Below are 21,449 nucleotides of genomic sequence, written 5' to 3'. Positions count from 1 at the left end.
CAAAAAAGTAATCTCACTTGACCCTATCCGACGGATCATGTATGCCACGGTTTAGGCTTCATTGAAAAGCGCGTGAGAGTTAGGTTAATGGAACACTTTGGATGGAGGTTGTGTAAGAGTGCGTTCGCATGCAGGGAATTCACCCTGCCCTGCGAGCGTGAGAAACGTACCTAAAACGAGCATCCAAAATTATCGAAATGATCCTTTCTGCATGTATTTTCTTTGAACTTCGAAGTTCGAAAAAGCGTGTGAAATATCACGTCATGTTTTTTCACACTGGTCGGGCAAGGAAGAGACTCTTATCGCTCATGGTAGCTATCTGATGACCGTAATTACTTTCTCTGCTCCTTAGCACTTGTTACGATCTTCTAGCTCTTCAATCCAGAAGGTCGCCTCCTTCCCGCAGTCATGTCTCTCCGGCCCAATGCTCGCACAGAGGTGCGGAAGAAGGCATACAAGGTTGCGGTGGATACTGATGAGGCCCGCCGTAAGAGAGAAGAGAATATGGTGGAGATTCGCAAGAGCAAACGAGAAGAAAGTCTTCTGAAGAAAAGGAAAGAGGGTTTGCCACCTCAACAACTCGTCAACAGCTCGCAGATTAGCACAACAGAGAAAAGGGTAATTTGGTTTTTCAAGGAAATTTTGTTCCTTTTCTTGCGGATTGGTGGGATATTTTGTTTCTGCCAAATGTATGTTTTGGTGATAGAATTCCAGATTCAAGCTACTTTCAAGCTCACAAGCTTCCTCTATTTCAAGTTAGAGGTGGGCTGTTGATCTGGGCTATGGGACCAGGCTTGTAGAAATTAGGGCATCAGCTTCCGACCTCACGTTAGATTTGGGTACTAATGTTTTTCTGGACTAGAGACTGACCTGGTGATTAGTCGGGGCAACGGATTTTGGAGTTTAAGTATTTTTGGTAGAGATGGATGGTGATTATACACCACAGACCGCGTCGATCTTTTCACGAATGTCTTGATCTTCTAAATCTCGTCAGTATCGGATTCGTATCCATTTTCACTTTTCAAGCAGACATGTCAATGACCATTCCAAAAAAGACAGCAGACATGCCAATGACCATTCTGAACAAGACAGTACATGAATTTTACAAATCAAATACTTAGTTGACACTGAATACCGAGATGCAAACATTCAATCTAGTCATCTCATCTCATCCAGAACTCTTGATACACTAACAACAGTATCCAGTTATCTCATCCAAATAGAAATCTTGATGCACTAGAATTACATTCTAGACTCAATAAGCCATCACATCCAGATCTCATTGATTTGTAACAGATGTCTAGATGCACTAAATTTATCAAATCATTCATCAAACAAAAGGTTGCAGACATTTCATCTTTCCAATATATACACTTAACAAACACACATAAAAGAGCACATGTAAACAAGTTCAATCTAAGAAATTCCAATTCAATGTACATCTTTTCATAAAGTCGTTCTGCAGAGTATTGTCAACCTATCAATACTCCTAAAATCTCTCGTAAAATCTCTTAGAAAAATTAATGACTTTATTTAATCTAGGTAATTTGTGACAGAGGAATGGAGTGGCTCCATTGGCCCCTTTTGTAATGTGCAGTAGAAGTGAATGATGGTGCAACCTCAAGATGAGTGATCCATGGGTGCTCAAGGTTCTTTTTACTGAAGGGAAGGGAGAGTCTTCCTTGACTTAATGAGAGATTCTGCAATGACCAAAACAAGAGAGTGGAAAACTGTGAGAAAGTGCACAGAGAGAGAGAGAGAGAGAGAGAGAGTATACGACACCAGATGGGGTCCCAAACGTCCCTCCAAGGGTCCCCCTTTCTATTAGAGAGGTATTTGCTTTAGATTGCACCAAGTCTGGTACAATGGTTTTAAATGCTGTGATGCTTGATGATGACGACGTCGAAGCTAACGGGCTGAAATCTGAAATTGCTTTTGTCATGTGACACATCCAACCCTATGTGTCCGTGGACAAGCTACAACATGACCAGGGTTCAGTTCAGTCAAGTTAGTCTAGAATAGGAAGTGATCTGGCACTTTTGTGAGTCTGTTCGCAGACCGTGCATGTCCAGACACTTAGATTAGATGCATATCCTCTGGTTGCACACAACATGATTGTTGGAATTAGGGTTGCAGAGAAACACACACAGCTTGGAGAAGACGAAGGAAGCTCAAGGCACACAATAGAGAGTGTATAACTTAGTGTGCAATGGAAAGATAGATAGCCCTAGAGTGATGGGCGTATATACAATGCACGGGGGAAAAAACCTCCTAAAGAGGGAAAAAATTATCCCGGCGGTCCTAGCGTGTTCACACACATCACTACCACAAGTATATGGTAACAAATCCCCCCTGGAGTGATGCGGTGAACGAGAGCTGACACATGAGTAAAGGGAAGTGCCATGCCCTGAGGAGGACAGGATCAGTCCACAAAGGGGAGTAAGCCCAAAGCTTTGCGGAAAGCTTCAAACTTCTCACGAGACAATGCCTTTGTGAAAAGATCTGCAAGGTTGTCCTGTGTTTGCACATAAGCCAAGCTGATCTCTCCTGCTGAGAGCCTCTCCCTGACATAGTGGTAATGCACCTCAATGTGCTTTGTGCGAGCATGGAAAACTGGGTTCCTCGCAACTGTCAATGCGCTCTGACTGTCAGTGTAGATAGTGTTGGCAGTGTCCTGTCCAACACCCAAATCAGCCATAAGGCGTCTTGAGCCATACACACTCAACCGTAGCTGTGAAGACTACCCTGTACTCAGCTTCACAACTCGAAGTGGCCACAATAGGTTGCTTCTTGCTCAACCATGATATACATGAACTGCCAAGCATGAAACAAAAACCACTTGTGGACACTCGCGTGTCAAAACAACCAGCCCAATCTGAGTCCGAAAAAGCATGTAAGTCTGGCGGCAATGATCTCTTCTTTGGATAAAACAAGCCAAGATGTAAAGTGCCACTAAGGTAGCGGAAAATCCTCTTGATAGCCTGCCAATGCTTAGACCCTGGGCTATGCATAAATCTGCTGACCTGTGAGACTGCAAACTGAATATCTGGCCTCGTGTTGCATACATAAATGAGACAGCCAACAGCAGTTTGGTAAAGAGTGACATCAGCAGGATCGCCAGCATCATGTAGACTCAACTTCAAACCTCTTTCCATGGGAGTGGCAATAGGTTTGCAATCGTCAAGTCCAAACTTACATAGCAATGTCTCTATGTAACTTTTCTGACACAAGACAATACCACCATCACACTGCTTAAACTGTATACCCAAATAATGATGCAACAGCCCCAAATCTTTCATCTTGAAAGTAGCATTCAAATCAGTCTTAAATTCAGCAATATGTCTCTCATTTGGTCCAGTGATCAGCAAATCATCAAGAACCACGATGAGAAATACATCACCCTCACGCTTTACACACAATGTGCTTTCTGTTGGACTGTTACGAAAGCCTTGTTTGATCAAATGAGTGTCAGCTTTCTCATACCAAGCACGAGGAGATTGCTTCAACCCATACAAAGCCTTGTTACATTTGCACACTTTGTCCTCTTGTCCTTTTATGACAAAACCGCGAGTCTGCGTTACATAAACTTCCTCAAATATGTCACCATTCAAGAAAGCAGTAACGATGTCTGATTGATGTACATCCCAACCGAAATGAGCTGCCAATGCACATAGAAAACGCACAGTAGTCATGCGACAAGTGGGAGCAAAAGTCTCTTTATAATCTATGCCTTTTTGTTGTGCATAACCCTTTGCAACAAGTCGAGCCTTATGGCGATCGATCTCACCATCCGGTTTGCGTTTCAACTTGTAAATCCACTTCGTACCAATGGCCTTTTTTCTAGGAGGCAAATCACATAAAGTCCATGTGTCATTTTCTATAAGTGCATCATATTCTGATTGCATGGCAGCCATCCAATTTTCTGAATTCTGTGCTTCATCAAAAGACAGAGACTCCTCAACATCATGTAAACTAGACACAGCCAAAGCATAACAATCTGATGCATAAGATGCATGGCGAGAGCCTGAACGAGTATGACTAGACAAAGGTGCATCCAATTTACTGTCACGCAAAGTGTGCACCAGCCATTTTGGCATACCTCTAGCTTGCTCATTTTCACCTCTTTCCTCATCAAGTACATCATGTACATCTGCATCAGTAATATTCTGATCTAAAATATTTTCAGAAACCCCCATAGGCTGTACATTTGCCTCATTGGAACTTACATTCGTATTTCCACCACTGAAAAGAGGCAACAAAGTGTCATAAATGTCCTGTGAGCTTACATTACTGTCTCTAGTACATGACAGCAAGGGCTGAACAGAATCTTCCACAAACACTACATCCCGAGAAATCAGAATACGTTTTGTTTGCGGATGAAACAACCCGTAACCTTTGCTTTCAGCACTATAACCAACAAAAATACATTTGACAGCCTGATCATCCAATTTTCTGCGCTGCACTTGTGGCACCAAAGCATATGCCAAACAGCCAAAAACACGCATGTGCTCAATAGAAGGCTTTCTATCATGCCATGCTTCATATGGAGTAATAGACTGCAAAGCTTTCGTAGGACACTTGTTAAGTACATAAGTGGCACACATGATGGTCTCAAGCCAAAAAGAATGCGGTAAAGCTTGACTTTTGACCATACATCGTGTCATTTCCGTCAGTGACCTGTTTTTCCTCTCAGCAACACCATTTTGTTGAGGCGTATAAGGCACTATACATTGGTGTTTTATCCCATGACTAGCCAGAAATGCATTAAATTCATGAGACATATACTCCCCCCCTCGATCGGAACGGAGGGTGCCCATAGTACATTTCGAGACATTTTCAGCCATAGCCAGAAATTGTTTGAAGCACACAAAAACTTCGGACTTCGCTTCAAGCGGAAATACCCATGCATGCCTGGAGTAATCATCAATGAAAGTCACGAAGTACCGGTAATTGCCCAAGGATGGAGTTTGCATGGGCCCACAAACATCACTATGCACAAGCTGCAACCTGCATGTGGCCCGAACTGAACCATCCTTTGGAAATTTAGAACGTTGCATCTTACCCAAAATATAGCCTTCATAAACATGTTTGACAGGTGCTTCAAGAGGCGGCAAAGAAGCAACCATATCAGATTTCTGCAAACGCAGCAAACTGGCAAAATTCAGATGACCAAAACGTGCATGCCAAAGTTTTGCATCTGAAATAGCCCTTGAATCTGCAACAACAATTTTGTCCACACTTGTCATACAAAGTGAGCTTATACAGCCCATGGCACAAAAGCCCAGATGCAACACTTTCATCACCAAAACTGAGATCATGAACTGTACATCTGTCATCCACAAATTTGACTACAAGTTCAAGTCTAGCAAGTGCGGATACAGACAAGAGATTCTTCTCGATCCCAGGTACATAAAGTGCATCAACAAGTGTGAAGGAACTGCCATTAGCAGGAGTGAGCACAATCTTTCCAACTCCTTGAACTGGATAAGAGGCGTTGTTGGCACAAGTGACCGAATTCCCATGAGGGACAGACTCGAGAGAGGTAAACAATTCACGATGTAAGGTAATGTGCTTTGTAGCACCACTGTCAAAATACCACACATGTGAATCCGCGATACATCATAGGAGCTTCGAGGATATGGTCGATCAGTATGCCACAGATACAGATTTTGCAGATATTTTCACACGGATACGGGATGGGGAGACAGTAATCGGATACTCCCTTCGGGAAGGCTACTTAATGAGAAAGACTATGTTGAGCGTTACACAGCCGTTGAGGGAAAAGGTTATGACTGAATGCCACTGTCCACCTTTTACGAGTCACCGCGGCATTGCTACCACCATGAAGGGGGTAGAGAGATACTTCTGTTGGCCAAGACTCAAAAAGGATGTGGAAGAGTTTGTGCGTAGCTGCTTAGTATGCTAGAAAGTCAATTTTGACAGGCATAAGGCACAGGGATTGTTGAAGCCTTTACCCATACCCACCCGCCCTTGGGAAAATATTGAAATGGATTTCATTTTTGATCTCCCGAGAACACAGAATGATCATGATGATTTTCCGATTACATGGCACGTTTGAGACGATTGTCTCCGACAGAGACCCCAGATTTATGAGTTTGTTTTGGAAGGCAATTTGGGAGAACATTGGCACGCGGCTGTAGTTCTTGTCATCGTTCCACTTGCAGACTGACGAGCAATTTGAGATTGCCAATTCAGTGATTTTAGATTTATTGAAGTCTTGTATCTCGGATCAGAAGACTCAATGGGAAAAGAACTTGCCTTTGGTGGAATTTGCCTATAATAACACGATACACTCTTCGACGGGGAAGACGCCATGTGAGATTGTTGAAAGTGCTACGAAGGTTCCATCCTTCCTGAGCACGAAAGATTAGATATTTGAAGCGGATGAATATTCGCGAGATTTGGATACGGCTTTTGCCAAGGTTCGCGAGACTTTGCAGGAGTCTCAAGAACAACAAAAAAAGGCAGTGGATCGCCATCGTCGCGACTTGAAATTGAAGGAGGATGATTGGGTGCTCTTACGTTTTGAGAAGGCACGCCTACGAAAGAAAAAGGGAAAGGAGAGGCTTTTTCCAAAGCTTAGTATGTGATACTACGGACCTTTCCAGATTACTGACAAGATAAATGATGTCTCCTTTCGATTGAAATTGCCAGATACTTGGAGGATTCACAATGCATTGCATGTGAGTCTCTTGAAACCTGTTAAGGGTGATGTGCTTGATGATGGGGAGCCTCATGAGCAACCTGCAGTGGAAGAGAACGAGGAGACCCTTGTTCCTGAACAGATTTTGGCACATACAGATACGAAGAAAGGTAAAGTCCAAAGGCGGTTCTTGGTTAAGTTCAAGAACTTTCCTGCATTTGATGCGAAGTGGATGGAGGAGGAGGACCTAGCAGATACTCCTCGGATTGTGAAACTTTACCTCGATGTTTTGGTTTAGCATAGTCTACTCCAAACGGAACCCAGAATTCAGCTTGGCCAGAGATCTGGTGCAGTGGGATGCACAAGAGGGGAGTCACTCCGCTCCTTTGTCAACAGATGCCTTGATTTTGATACTAAAAGTCACTGATGTCTCTTTGAGCTTCAGGGATATTGAGAGCTGACAGCATTCTGCTGGATGACTTTATGAAATGGAGTTCCTGATTATGATACTGATTTGTTCTTGACTTCTTGTGAGTGCAGGAACTGATAGACGAAATGACTGCAGCATTTTGGTCTACTTGATCTCGAATAGACATGGTTGCAATAGGGGTTAGTCAATCGGATATCGATGAGGTCCCGATTGGACCTAGATGTGATTGCTAGCTACATTGCCGATAAATCATGGTCTAAGATCCGAATGAATGTTGAATGTCATGTGATGTCCTGTGATGTGACTGTCGATTTTGTACATGTGCTAGATGTGTGTTCCTAGTACGTAGGTACTAACAGTTAGTGTCTGCTAAGATGGTTTATGGCTTTTGTCGGTTTTGCAGGCGTAATCGCGGTCAATTACAATGCTTTCAAGAGGGGGGTATGTCACAAAGTGATGACGTGGCGGACAATAGAAACCCTAATTTTCGGAAATCGCGGAGGCTTAAAAAAAAAAAAAAGATTTTTTTAATTTTTTATTTTTAATGATGGGCGACGCGAATCTTGCTTTTTACTCTACGTAAGAGAAAGGAAGATGCTTTTTTTTTAATAAAAAAAAGAGAGAAGAGCTTGAGAGAGAAGAGCTTTTGAGCTCTTATGCTTTTAACTGGAAAGCTTTTGGGGCTTTGCTTTTGGGCATCCCTTGTACCTTTAAATACATGGTGAGGGCTTCACTTCTCAGAGCATCTGGACGCAGAGTCTGAGAGTGAATCCCGACCCACTCTCTTGTACTTTGAACTGATTAATATAAAAAGAAATACCGAAAGGGGCGACAGTCTTTGGGGCCAATATCTCTAGGCACGGAACTCCGCCGGGCCAGTGCAAATCTGTTGTGATTTGTGAATTGTTTTGAAGTGGTTATTTGGTGCTGTCGCGGTTGATTCTTGACTTGGAGTGTCCAAGTCTGTTACAACTGATTTGCGCTCCCGATGTGAGAGGAATAAAGGGCTGAATAATGGTTGCAAAAACGCAGATTTGCGACGAAAAACGCAGCAGATCTCTCGTGTAGAGCAAGGCTGAAAACGCAGATCTCGATGACGGCAATGATGGGCAGCAATGTGAGCACTCGATGCTGGCGAGGGAATGGCTGAGAGGAGGCTCGATGGGCTGCCGAAGTATCGGACCGCAGCCGTGAAGGTTAGAGCTCACCCACACCGCGACGGCGATGGGCTGAAAACTTAAAACGTTGGCTGTTGTGCAGTCCCTGAGAGAATGAGAATAGCGCTAGCTCCTTGGGTGTCTTTATAGGGAAAGAATAGGCCTTAAGTAATTATTAGGCCTTAGGTAGGGCAAGTGTCCACCAGTTTTCCCAACAATAAATCATAAAACGATTTATTAAAAATTGGTCCAAACTTGGTGAGATTGTCGCACATCTGCCCACCTGGGAATCCGATCGACGTGTAGTCTGGCACGTCAGATTCCTCTAACCTAGAACTACACGCTCGTCATGCCAGATGCCCACCGTAGTGTAATAACATCTGAACGCGTATACAAACCATTTATGCAAGAGGGTTCCAAACTTGAAAACCTAATCTAATGGATTTGTCCGGACATGTAGGTCCCGCGAACAGACTCACAAAATTGCCGGTATTAATTCTCCTAGGATTCTAGACATCCCTATCTAGGAAGAAGAGGAAAACTGGCTCTGGAAGTCGATGAAGTATGTCCACGTGGCACAAAGAGCCATGTGCACGTGACACAACTACTCGAAGCAAGTGGAGTACAGACTGCACCATTTTGTCTATAGTCTTCAATGACTCCCAAAATTGGGGATCCTTTGTCTTGCGTGCACATAAGATCCATGTGACTGAACCTGCGTAGGATGAGGAAGTGTACTCCGTACTGATGAGGGTCTGCCGCACTGCACTCTGACATTCGCATAGGCGATGAACCATTAGGTAGTTGTAGGCAAATTGGGTCTCACAATACTTCAAGAGAACCTTGCCCCTTGACCGCTTCAAGAATGCAGCACGAAGGAGATTGTGATTGTTGATGAAGGACACTAGCTTGGACGCATTTGTAATGAGTGGCTAAATCCAAGGTAGGCGCCCTGTATCCTTTAAAAGGTTGTTAAGGCAATGTGCCATACAAAATGACACTTTGATGCGGGGATACATGCCCTCCAAAATGGCGCCGACTGCCCTGTTTGATGCCTCCCCATCCGTGACAAGCTGCAACACCACCTCTGGGCCAATGATCTCTACGACAGACACCCACTCTCTCTCTATCAAGAAGAGTAGTACGGAGGGCCTCTGACGTGGGTGGCACGTAGGGTGGCCCGTAATCTGCAATCCTTGTGCACATGGCCTTGAAGTAGTCCGACCTATACAATGTACATGTCACAAAGGTCAAGAGTCAAGACAATGTTGAATGGACAACGGACATACTAGTTATGGTCATAATATGTATGAGCATTGAAAACTTGGAACTTACCGAGCCTTTATGAAAGGGATATGGTCGTGATAAAAAAAGCAGGCAACGGAGGCATCCACATCCTCCTTCGTTTTTGGATCCCATGACGCATCTAGAGCTCGTTGACAATGGGTGGGAAGAGAGGGTGAAATTGTTTGAAATGATGCTTGAGCCGCCACACTGCTACCTCCAACGGAAGCTTGCGAATGAGTGGTAGAAGAAGGAAAAACCAAGTGATTGGGGTCAATGGCTTGCCGTTTGGGTCGATTATTTGCTTTGGCTCTCATAATGGTCTCAAGCTCCTTCTTCTTCTCAACCGTCACATTCTTGCAATGCTTCACTTGCTCCCCCACTACGTGAAGGAGGTGTGCTCGAACCTTGCTTGTCCCGGATTTGCAGAGGAAGCCATATAGTTTGCACGTCTATGATCTTGCACCATCGTCTTTGCCCAAGACTTCGGAATGCACCTCATCCCACCATGAAGGCTCATCCTGTCACGTGACACATCCAACCCTATGTGTCCGTGGACAAGCTACAACATGACCAGGGTTCAGTTTAGTCAAGTCAGTCTAGAATAGGAAGTGATCTGGCACTTTTGTGAGTCTGTTCGCAGACCGTGCATGTTCAGACACTTAGATTAGATGCATATCCTCTGGTTGCACACAGCATGACCATCAGATTCCAGTCAGATCCCATCAGTAGCATTTTTACAGTGCATAGGCCTATTTTTCCTATTTTTGATATTTTTCACTTATTATTTTTAAGTGACTTCTGTTGGAAAGTAGGTAGGGCAAATTGAGTAAGTTTGTATAAATAGAAACCTAGCGCTAGCACTTTCTGGCAGAAAAGGCAGCAGGAGCACACGCTCAATAGGCAACTTCTCAGTAGAACCCCAAGCCCTAGCGTTTTTGGACCAGATCAACCAACGATTTGCACTTGCAGATTCCGGCAACAGCAGAACATCAGATTAGCCTAGCGTTTTGCATTTGCAAGACAACCGGCGTCAGAATTGCAGATTTTCAGCCCTAGCGTTTTTGCATCTGTTTCACACTCTAGCGTTTTGCAGATTCTCCGCGACGGAACTTCAAGAACCATCAGCGTTTTCAGCTTTCAGCCCTTAGACACTGCAGATCAAGTCTTGAACCTCGCAGATCTCACCTTCCCGCAGCAGTTCCTCGCCGCACGATGGGATCCATCAAGGTTTACAGTTTCAGCCCGTAAAACGCAGATTTCAGCATCTGCGTTTTCAGCGCATCGTCGCCATCGACATTGTCATCGACATAGAGTCAGACCTCAGCAGATAAAGGTTTGCAGATTTCAGCCATTAGCACTTTCAGATTTCAGCCCATCTCGTCGTTGTCCTCATCGTCGTCGACATCGTCGGCAAGTCCAAGAATTGTAGAGATTTGTGCAATCATAAGTAGACTGCTCTCGCCATAGAGAGTGGGGCCTTCGGAGGAGGGTTTTACAACGTCTCTGGTGTCGTATTTCTCTTCTCTCTCTATCTCTCAGTCTCATACACTAGCACGCACAATGTCCATTCACTTTGTTTGTGTTCATTGCACTCTCTCACTAAAGGAACGGAAGGCTCTCCCTTCCGTAAGTAAAAGGAATCCTTGAGCACAATTCGGAGCACTCATCTTGAGCAAAGTTCAACATTCATTCCCTTGCACCTTACACAGCCTTCTTTCCTCTGTTAACAACCGAGGGACCTTCATGTGATGTGGAAGCTTGTGCCATATTGATGGCGCTTGAGGCTTGAGGCTTGAGCCTTGAGACTTGAAACTCGAGAGAGAGGGATGTTCGATGAAGGGATGGAGCTTGAGAGAGGGATGCGATGGAGGAATAGAGCTTGAGAGAGGGATGAAGCTTGAGAGCTTGCGAGAGGGATGGAGTGTGAGAACTTGTGGCTTCACGCTTGAGAGAGAGGGTGAGAGTGAGACTCGAGAGTGGCTTGCCGCTCGACACTTCAGGCTTGAGAGGGAGGGTGAGACTCGAGAGAGTGGCTTCAAGGCTCAAGCTTGAGAGTGAGTGCTATGAAAGTGTGAGGGGTGAGGGTGAGCTTTTATAGAAAAAAAGACCCCCTCCCTCTTAGGAGTCTTGCAAGCTCTAGTGTGAACCACCCCCAAACGGCCTCGCGCCCACTTGTTTTAAAATTTGAATCTGCCGCCCATTTTTAAAATTTGAATTTGCCACCCTCAGTACTTGAAGAGTGCCGCACTCATTTGGTGGTGTAACATGATAGAAAGACCCGCGACGTGGGTTGATTTCTGTGCGAAGTTCTTTAATCACTTCGCCAGAAAGGATCCGTTGAAGACATACGTTAGGCTTCAGAGCCTGTCGATGAAAACAATGTCATTCGACCAATATACTACCGCCTTCAAGGAAGCCCTCTGCCTTACTAATTTGGACTCTGAACATGCTGTCCACATGTATATCCTTGGCCTACATGAGGAGTACCGTAGGGTATTACTCAGAGGTAAACCTTCGACAGATGTCAAAGATACTGTGGCTAAGGCCACGATGCTCTACAAGATAAGAGAAGAAAGTAATATTGTACCCACCCATCCACTAGCAGCCTTTCTAGCAGTTAATATCCAAATTTTTGGTAAGCTCATGTTTATTTGAAATCCATCATTTAACGCACAGTTCATGCACTAACTGTATGTGTAGCACCAAAGTGTTTGATAAGCACGATCTTCTCCGTTTTCCCGAGAAGATCAATGGTCACCACGTGACCGTACTCCTTGATAATGGAAGCTCACACAATTTTGTGGATGCAAAATTGGTGCAGAAACTGAGCCTGTGGACGCGGGACAGTGACCATGAGTATCGCGTGAAGATGGCTCGTGGCGAGGATACGGATGTATGGAATCGGATGGTTCCAGATTTGTCGCTCGAGCTATCTGATTACAAAGAGAACCTGGATTTCCACATCATGCGCCTGGATAGAGCAGATGTTATTTTAGGAATTCCATGGTTCTATGATAAACAAGACTCATTGTATATAGACTATGTACATTCCTCTCTTGTTTTTGTTAAGCAGGACATGCCTCATGTATCTGTCGCTTTGTAATCAAAATTCTGTAAATAATGATTTTGCAATACCAGTTGTTATTGCTTTGGAAATGTATAAAGATACAAAGTCTTCTGATGTTGACTTTTATCAATGTGTACCATTTGCTCAGTTTGATTCATTAGTGTTTGGTACTTCTGTTAATGAATTTCGTAAAAATGTTTCATGTTCTTCTGTTGAACTTGGGGATTCCGACGAATCTAACCTTATCCGAGAAATCATGACTGATTTCAAGGATGTTTTTTCCGATGATCTACCTCTTGGCTTGTCGCCTTTGAGAGGAGTAGATCATGGCATTGAGTTGGTGGCTGGTAGTTAGCCCTTTCAAAGCAACCCTATCAGTTTAGTAAAACCGAGGAGGACAAGATTCAACGGTAGCTGAAAGATTATCTCAACAGAGGTTTTGTTCAGCCAAGTAAATCGCCGTGGGGAGCGCCAGTGTTACTTTCTCGAAAGAAGTGTTACTTTCTCGAAAGAAGGATAACACTATGTGCTTCTGCGTGGATTACAAGGGGTTGAACAAGCTCACTGTCAAGAACAAGTATCCGCTCCTGCGCATGGGCGATCTGATAGATCGGCTCCATGGAGCGTTGTATTTTACGAAGATAGACCTGCGATCAGGCTATCACCAAATACGCATCAAACTGGAAGATATTCCTAAGACAAGTTTCTATACGCGTTATGGTCACTATGAGTTTTTGGTCTTGCCTTTTGGTTTGACCAATGCTCCAGCTACGTTTCAGCAGATGATGAATGATCTGCTGAGACCGTTTCTAGGAAACTTCGTTGTTGTATTTCTCGATGACATCTTGATCTACAGCCGAAGTTTGTCTGAGCACTTAGCTCATATACGTGCAGTTCTCGAAGTACTGAGAACTGAGAAGCTTTATGCTAAGGCTTCCAAGTGTGAATTCTTCAAGAAAGAGCTTCTGTAATTGGGTCACATCATTACTCGCGATGTAATTCGCGTCGACCCTGAAAAATTGGATAAAGTGCGAAATTGGCCCATTCTGAAGAATGTGCGCCAAGTAAAGTCCTTTTTAGGCTTTACAGGATTCTTTCGCAAATTCATCAAGGATTACTCTAAAGTTGCTGCTCCGCTTACGCAACTTTTAAAGGGAGGGGTGAAAGGGTCGAAGACTTCGGGTCCTCATTGTAAAGGTAATCTCCCCGTTGTCTGGAATGAGCGTCTCGACGAGAGCTTTCGGACACTAAAGCACTTGGTGACTACTGCTCCAATATTGCACATTGTGGATCCTAGCAAACCGTTTGTGGTTGAAACGGATGCTAGTGATTATGCCATTGGTGCGGCATTATACCAAGATGGACGTCCTATTCCGTTTGAAAGTAAGAAGCTTTCTGACGTTGAGATGCGTTACTCCAACGTATGAGAAGGAGCTTTATGCCGTAGTCCACGCCTTGAGGAAATGGCAGCACTACTTGTATGGCTCTACGTTTGTTGCATGGACATATCATCACTCCTTGCGCTATGTCTATGATCAGGGTGATCTCAAAGGCTGGAAGGCTAGATGGGTTGAGCTTATGCAAGAGTTTGACTTTGAGATCCGTTATAGAAAAAGATTCAGCAATCGAGTTGCCGATGCACTCAGCAGGATTCTGAGGTTAATGCCTTGTCTATGGCTGAAATCTCGACGGATTTCTATCTCTCTCTCTGAGGGCTATGTCGTTTCAATGGCCATTTTGGCAAGATATGGAACGAGGTCGAAGCGGGGCATGACTCGCGTACAGGCTTGGGTGATCTGGAGACCCAAGTGAGTCGTGCTAGAGAGACGAGATAGCGACAATATTCCATTAAAGGTGGACTATTGTTCATAAATGAAAAAGTCTGCGTGCCGAAAATCGATGAGGTTCGACAAAGGATTTTGTGCAAATGCCACGATGTTCTTAGCGCTATTTGGGTTATGGTCGGTAGACTCACAAAAATGGCGAAGTTTATACCTACGAAGTCAACAGTAAAAAGCCATGAGTTGGCGGTTTTATTCGTCGATCAGCTTTATAAGCTGTATGGTCTGCCAGAGGATATTGTCAGTGATCGATATACTAAGTTCACTGGCCGATTTTGGCGAGGTGTGTTTGCTCATCTTCAGACGAAGTTGAGTACGTTGTCTTCTGACCATCCTGAGTCCGACGGACAAACTGAGAGGATGAATCAGACGTCAAGGAACGTCGGGCTCGTGATTTCTTTTATGACATGCAAGAAATGCTCGGATTGGCTAAGGATAATATAAGAACGGCTCGTGATCGAGTCACTACTTATGCTAATCAAAAGAGATCTCCCAGGACTCTAGAGGTGGGACAATGGGTCTATCTGAAGATACCCAAGGATTCCAAGACCATGCGAACAGGAAAGCATTATAAGCTTTCAGCTAGATAAGAAAATTGTCCAAGTTGCCTATAAACCGGCTCTTCCTTCGGATTTTAGTGCACATCCAGTGTTTCATGTGAGCCGCCTTAAAGTAAAACTGGGCGAAGCCGAAGTTGTTGTGCCTATCGAGGAAAATGTATGGCAAGATATCCAAACTGAGTATATTCCTCGAGAACCTGAGGCAATTTTAGATCATCGTACCCGTCATTCGCGCCAAAAGGCTTATGACGAGTACTTAATTAAATGGAAGGGTCAATCTGAAAGGTTTGCTACTTGGGAACCAGTTAGAGCTCTAAAAGCTCAGTATCCCCACTTCATTGATGAGGACATCAATGGTTCTTAAGGGGGGAAGTATGTTATGTCCCGCTCATAGGAGAAAGGATCTAGCCCAGACGCCGTCGAGATGGGCGTCCCGTGTTCGGGCGGACGTAGTATGAACTCGGCTAGTGTGGCCAGCCATTATTATGAAAGGGAGACCAAGGCCTCATTTGCAGTTATCGATCCCCACTAGCAGAGTGCCAGTGGTTAGCACGCGAGGCTAGGAGTATGCAAGGTCACCTCGAGGAGGTGAGGCCGAATGGTATTGGACGCTCGGTCTTACATGTGCATACTTACGTCCTCGGACACTGGCCCCAACACGGGGGAGCTACCGGATGGTGGCTATGGTCGGGTGGTTCGTCTGACGCGTGTCTGTAGGCAGTCCGTGTAGCCAGTAGATCCACTCTCATCTTTCGTTTCATCGGGTCTCTGAGAAAAGCCCTTGGCAACCAGCCGTGCCTCGTGCTTATCTAACGAGCCATTTGATTTGTACTTTATATTGTAGACCCATTTGACACCAATGACCTTCCGCTTTGTTGTCCATGGAACGTCTTATTCCTCTCGGTGGATCAAGCTCTACCTGCATGGCCTTCTTCCAATTCGGTTGTGAAAGGGTCTTCTCAACTGTAAGAGGTTCTCTGCCCTTTGCTACCGAGGACATCAAAGCATAGTTTACGTTGTTGTGCGCATTTTGGACACGCCGCCGATATTTGTAAATGTGTACATATGGACATGACGTTGTGTGTCAAAAGGGTGTGTGGGCTTTCTTTTTGTGGGCTTTTTAGCAAGCACATGTACATGCAGTGCAAGTCGCTTGACTAGCGCCAACTGGTGGGTTGCTGTAAGTGCCTGCTAGTGAGTTTTTTGAAGTATGACTTGCATATAACTAAAACTCATGTACAAACATAAAAAAGTGCAGCCAAATATTAGAATTTTGCAGGTCTTGGGTCGTTGTGCCTCCTCCATGCTATTTGATGCAATTTTTTGCCCTGGGCTAGCCTTTTAGATGTGTAGTCGCTTCATGGCAGCTTGCTGTTTGTGCCAACTTTTCACATGGAGCATATATTTGAAATTTTTGGTCTTTAGAACTTTTATTGCAAAAAATTCAAAGATTTTTTGAGGTTGTGGTTTGGGAGATACAGTCTGTTTCCTGCAAGGTACAGCATATGGTAGCCCACAAGCAATTTGGTGTAGGCTAAGTTGTGGAAGCTAGCATGTTTTGTGGCCTATGTACACTTTGAAATTGTGTTTTTTGAAGAATCAATTGGTGAAGGGGGGAGCTCTTTTTCTCAAGTGCATTGGTTGGCGTGTGCTATAATTCCATTCCAAGGTAGGTGCTTCTTAGTTTCTATGGTGGTCTGTTGGGTGAGCGTGTGATTGGTTACCTTCGATTTGTGGTATTGTGGGAGTTCTTTTGATACGGTTTGTGGTGTTGCATTTGTGTCATTGAGCGCTATTGGGTGACGGTGCTATAGATGTGCCCCTTGCTCTTGTTTTCCCAACAACGTGTAATAAAGTCCCATCTAGCTCAACATTCTGAAGTTGTCGAGACCGTCATGTAATACCATCCTCATGCCTATCTGGTAGAAAATTTAAAGTAGTTGAAGCCCCGTTCTGTGTTTAGGGGAACCAGAATGGAAACAAAAACAGTGAGTAAAGGCCTGTTGCACTCTTTAAGAAAACTACGTAAAACAATGGATCTAGTTGTTTTTACATGTGGGATGGGTACGATTTTGCTTGCAAAGCTATTGGCAACTTGTTTTTGAAAAGCTATTTGGAAATTGGGTACTGATAGTAAACTTCTAATGCAAGTTCATATTTGTGCTGAATGTATTTGTATCTCTAGTTTTAGTTGTTTTCATTAGTGGAGAAATTGGCACTTTATATTTTAGTAATGTGGGCTAGCTTTATAACAGTGTCTTGTTGGCTTCTAAAGCAAGCCTTAAGCAGAGAAGAGAGTTAGGCGTACATCTAAAATTAAATATTTCTTACACTGATTGGACCTACCTTTTCATGTGAACAATTGAATTCTTTTTTGTTTTTAGTTTGTCAATGAGTCCCTTGTCACCCCTTCATGTCACATCCTTACATGGCTTGACTTCCCTTTGATTTTATTGTTTTAGAATGATAAAGTGAACCTTCACCTTCTTGTCTTACCAATGTGAACTGGTACTCAGCGCTTGTGTTGTTTGGTGAACATTCATTCTCTGGCTTGTGTCAGCTGGAGAGTCTGCCAGCTATGGTTAATGGTGTTTGGTCTGAAGATCCCAGTGTACAAGTGGATGCTACCTATCAGTTCAGAAAGCTTTTATCAATAGGTCAGTAAAGTGGAAGTTCCTTTTGCTATATGAGAGAGATCTGTGGCCTGATAAGCATTGATCTGAGTGTTTGGTTCAGTGCGTAGTCCTCCAATACAGGAAGTCATTGATTCAGGCGTGGTTCCTCGTTTTGTTGAGTTTTTGCTTCGAGACGAGCTCCCTCAGTTGCAGGTTTCTTTTCTAAGTTGCATGTTTTATCTGCCCTTTGATAGTTTGTCACAAAGGCTTTTGTCCTCACTTTCCTTTGTATACAGTTTGAGGCAGCATGGGCGCTCACTAATATTGCATCTGGAACCTCAGATCATACTAGGGTTGTTATAGATCATAATGCTGTTCCAATCTTTGTGCGACTTCTTCATGCACCTGGAGATGATGTTCGTGAGCAGGTATTAATCATGATTCTTTCACTGCTGCATTTTTTTCTGCAATATTCAATTATTTCTACAAAAGCTAGATTAGCTGTACCCTGCAATATTCAATTATTTCTACAAAAGCTAGATTAGCTGTACCCTGCAGATTGAGAGCGTGTGCTTGCTATACAGTTTCCCCTTAATTATGTGCATATTTTACAGGCTGTATGGGCATTGGGAAATGTTGCTGGGGACTCACCCAAATGCAGAGATCTAGTCCTCAGCCATGGTGCGATGATACCTCTTCTCAGTCAATTGAATGAAAATGCTGAGCATTCAATGCTCCGGAATGCAACTTGGACTCTTTCAAACTTTTGTCGTGGCAAGCCTCCACCACCTTTTGAACAGGTCTTGTTACTTGATTGACTGTAGCACTGGATTTCTTTTGGGGTTTCTTAAACTGCGGAAAGAACTGAAGGGCTCATTCTTGTCCAGACAAAAATTGCTCTTCCTGCTCTTGAAAGGCTGATTCATTCAAGTGATGAGGATGTCTTGATAGATGCTTGTTGGGCTCTTTCGTATCTCTCAGACGGCACAAATGATAAAATTCAAGCGGTGATTGAAGCTGGAGTCTGTCGTAGGCTGGTGGAATTGTTACTGTAAGAGCTTCTGGTATTGCTTTTTATGGAAACTGTAGGGAAGGATTGAATCACATTATAGTGAGTATGTGTTGTAGGCATCCTTCTCCATCCGTTTTGGTGCCAGCACTGAGGACAGTTGGCAATATTGTCACTGGAGATGATGCACAAACCCAGGTGAGTATGCTTGATCTCTTTGGTTGTGCACTGGTGTGAACACTATTTGCATGTGGTCGAATACATGCCTGCTGCAAATGTGTGTATCAATCAGCTCATGTGCCAGAGTTCACGTGCGCAATTGTAATTGTGTTTCCTTGGTGTGGCATGTGTTGCATGTGTTTCATCGGAGGCCATTTTTATCCAGCTAAAATTTCAATATCCTGGCTAGATTCTGAGCTTGCCTCAAGAAAACTCGTAAAAATTACAAGTTTGTGTAAATACCAGCAATTGCTTCATGTTTTGACCTAAAATGCGGAAGAGTTTCAACTTTCAAGTGTGCCCTTATTTTCTTCGGTTAGGAGAAATGTTTGAGCCCTGGTTTAGACCACCCATTTCTTTGGCCAATAGTGCACCTATGGAGGGGGTCCAGAACCAAGCAAGAGCGTGGTTTTTCCGACGACACACCCTAATTTCTCACTAATACACGTCATTTTTCCTAATTTACACACTAATTATTAACTAATTGGACTAGGGGGGTCGTAATTACTTCAGTGGGATAGGTCATTCCAGCAAACAGTATTATTTTGTAATGGCATACTTTGTTTGTTACAGTTCATGATCAATAATCATGTACTGCCTTGCCTCCTGAACCTGCTCTCAAATAATCATACCAAGAGTATCAAGAAGGAGGCTTGTTGGACAATCTCAAATATTACTGCTGGAAATAAGGAGCAGATTCAGGTGAAAGTGATCGGCTTCAAGGTCAGCTACATGGTTGACTGTAGGATTAAGGCTGACTGGTTCTTAGAATGTAGGCTGTGATCGATGCAAACATTGTTCCTCCTTTGGTGACGCTGTTGGGGAGTGCAGAGTTTGAAATCAAGAAAGAGGCTGCTTGGGCTCTTTCAAATTCGACTTCTGGAGGAACTAATGAGCAGATCAAGTATCTCTTACAGTCGTCGCTGGTTTATAATTGTTGAAACAGAAAACACAAGGTTCTTATGGTGGTTCTCTATGGCAGGTATCTCGTGAGTCAAGGCTGCATCAAGCCCTTATGTGAGCTTTTGACTGGCCCTGACACACGCATTATCACGGTCTGCCTGGAAGGGCTAGAGAATATACTAAAAGTTGGGGAAGCAGACAAGGAGTTAGGAATTACGGGTGGCGTGAATTTGTATGCTCAGTATATTGACGAGGCTGATGGGCTTGAGAAGATAGAAAACTTGCAAATGCATGACAATTCAGATATTTATGAAAAAGCTGTCAAGTTATTGGAAACATACTGGTCTGAAGAGGACGAAGATCAAACAGCTGCAACCAGTGGTGCTGGCCAAACCACTTTCAGCTTTGATGGAGCCCAAGCAGTACCATCCGAAGGATTCAATTTTGGGTGATTTTGTCTAATTTCTACAGTGGATCTACTAAGATGGGCTCACTTTTGACTTCACAGACCAAGTCCTGCGATAATGATTGTCTAGCAGGATAAGTTTTGTAATCCTCAAAAGAACTCGTTGAGGGTATGCTCGTATGTGCATAAAATTTCTTCGGTATAGGTTCTGCAATGAGCTTGAGTCGGCGACGCAATGTAGGGCCATTGTTTTTGGCCCAAATTGATGAGTTTATAGATATATATCACTAGTCTTGTAATGGGCCACTAAAGTGGCTCATGCCTAGATTCTAGTAGTTTAAGTTTTAACTTTTGCATATGACATAAAAACTTCATGAAACTTCTTGAAGCATCTTGTTACGATAGACTCTTACGATGTGTCTAAGACTCTGACAGTCATATTTGAATTAAAAATGCTAAAAATAATTTTTAACTTTTTAAAAAAGAGCCCTTTTTTTCATAAAATTGTAATTTACTATTTAGTTTGGGCAAGTAGAAAATGTTGCCAGTCTTTATATAAGCGGCATAGAAGTGTGATAGGCTCATTGCATCCTATCGAGGGATTTTTAAAGGAAATTTGAGTGTTCAAAAAAAAAGAAGAAGGGGTCTAAGCTATTGAGTCAATTCAGTAAAATTATACACATTTTACCAAATTAGTCCTTAGAGATGGCCATGCAAAGACAATTGCAACCCTTGATTTATTTTTTTGACATTTTTTATGAACTCATACTATGTGCTCGCTGTAATTCCAGAGAGGATTATTTGCTTAGACATCTAAATAGTTGGTGAAGTATTTTTTAACCAAAGCTTCTTAAAGCCACAAAAGTGGCTATTTTTTTAAAAGTACTAGTGTTAAATCTGAAGCCATGGGGGTTGTGATAGATCTGATTTCAGATTCTTGCATCATGTGTTTTACGTGCTAGTCTTACACTTGAAGGTTGGAATAAAAGTTGTGGAAAATGGTACTAGATGAGTTGTAATCCCTCATGCACAAAATGTACCGCATTGTTGCACAGCAAGTTTGTAGATTGCTGCTTTGCTTTCAATTTTTACTAGCTTCAGTCAAGATGTTGTTTGGGTAGATCGCATTCTTGATGTGTGATCTTACTAGAGAATCTAAAGTTGATGCTAAAGTTGTAGTACGCCAGCAAAACCGCTTACTTTGTTTCAGTGAAAGCTTTCTTGCCAAATATTTTTTGGAATTTAACAAAAATTAAAATGTGCAAATTTCCTTGTCTGAAGATGACATTTT

The 21,449-nt window shown here is 43.4% G+C and overlaps 1 protein-coding gene across 1 annotated transcript; it reads left to right on the top strand.

Moving 5' to 3' along the window:
* Positions 1-266: 266 nt before the first annotated feature.
* LOC147433223 (importin subunit alpha-1-like) lies at positions 267-20,577 on the top strand. The gene is made up of 10 exons (XM_086492857.1): positions 267-618; positions 17,567-17,663; positions 17,743-17,834; positions 17,918-18,049; positions 18,236-18,421; positions 18,509-18,672; positions 18,750-18,828; positions 19,423-19,551; positions 19,626-19,753; positions 19,832-20,577. Exons 1-10 carry the CDS (start codon positions 409-411, stop codon positions 20,202-20,204), a joined length of 1,590 nt encoding a protein of 529 aa, XP_086348983.1. The 5' UTR covers positions 267-408; the 3' UTR covers positions 20,205-20,577.
* Positions 20,578-21,449: the final 872 nt, after the last annotated feature.

The sequence above is a fragment of the Adiantum capillus-veneris genome, chromosome 20 (assembly GCF_014529385.1).
Source record: "Adiantum capillus-veneris isolate H3 chromosome 20, ASM1452938v2, whole genome shotgun sequence".
Lineage (NCBI taxonomy): Eukaryota > Viridiplantae > Streptophyta > Polypodiopsida > Polypodiales > Pteridaceae > Adiantum > Adiantum capillus-veneris.
This window is presented reverse-complemented; position numbering and strand designations above follow the sequence as displayed.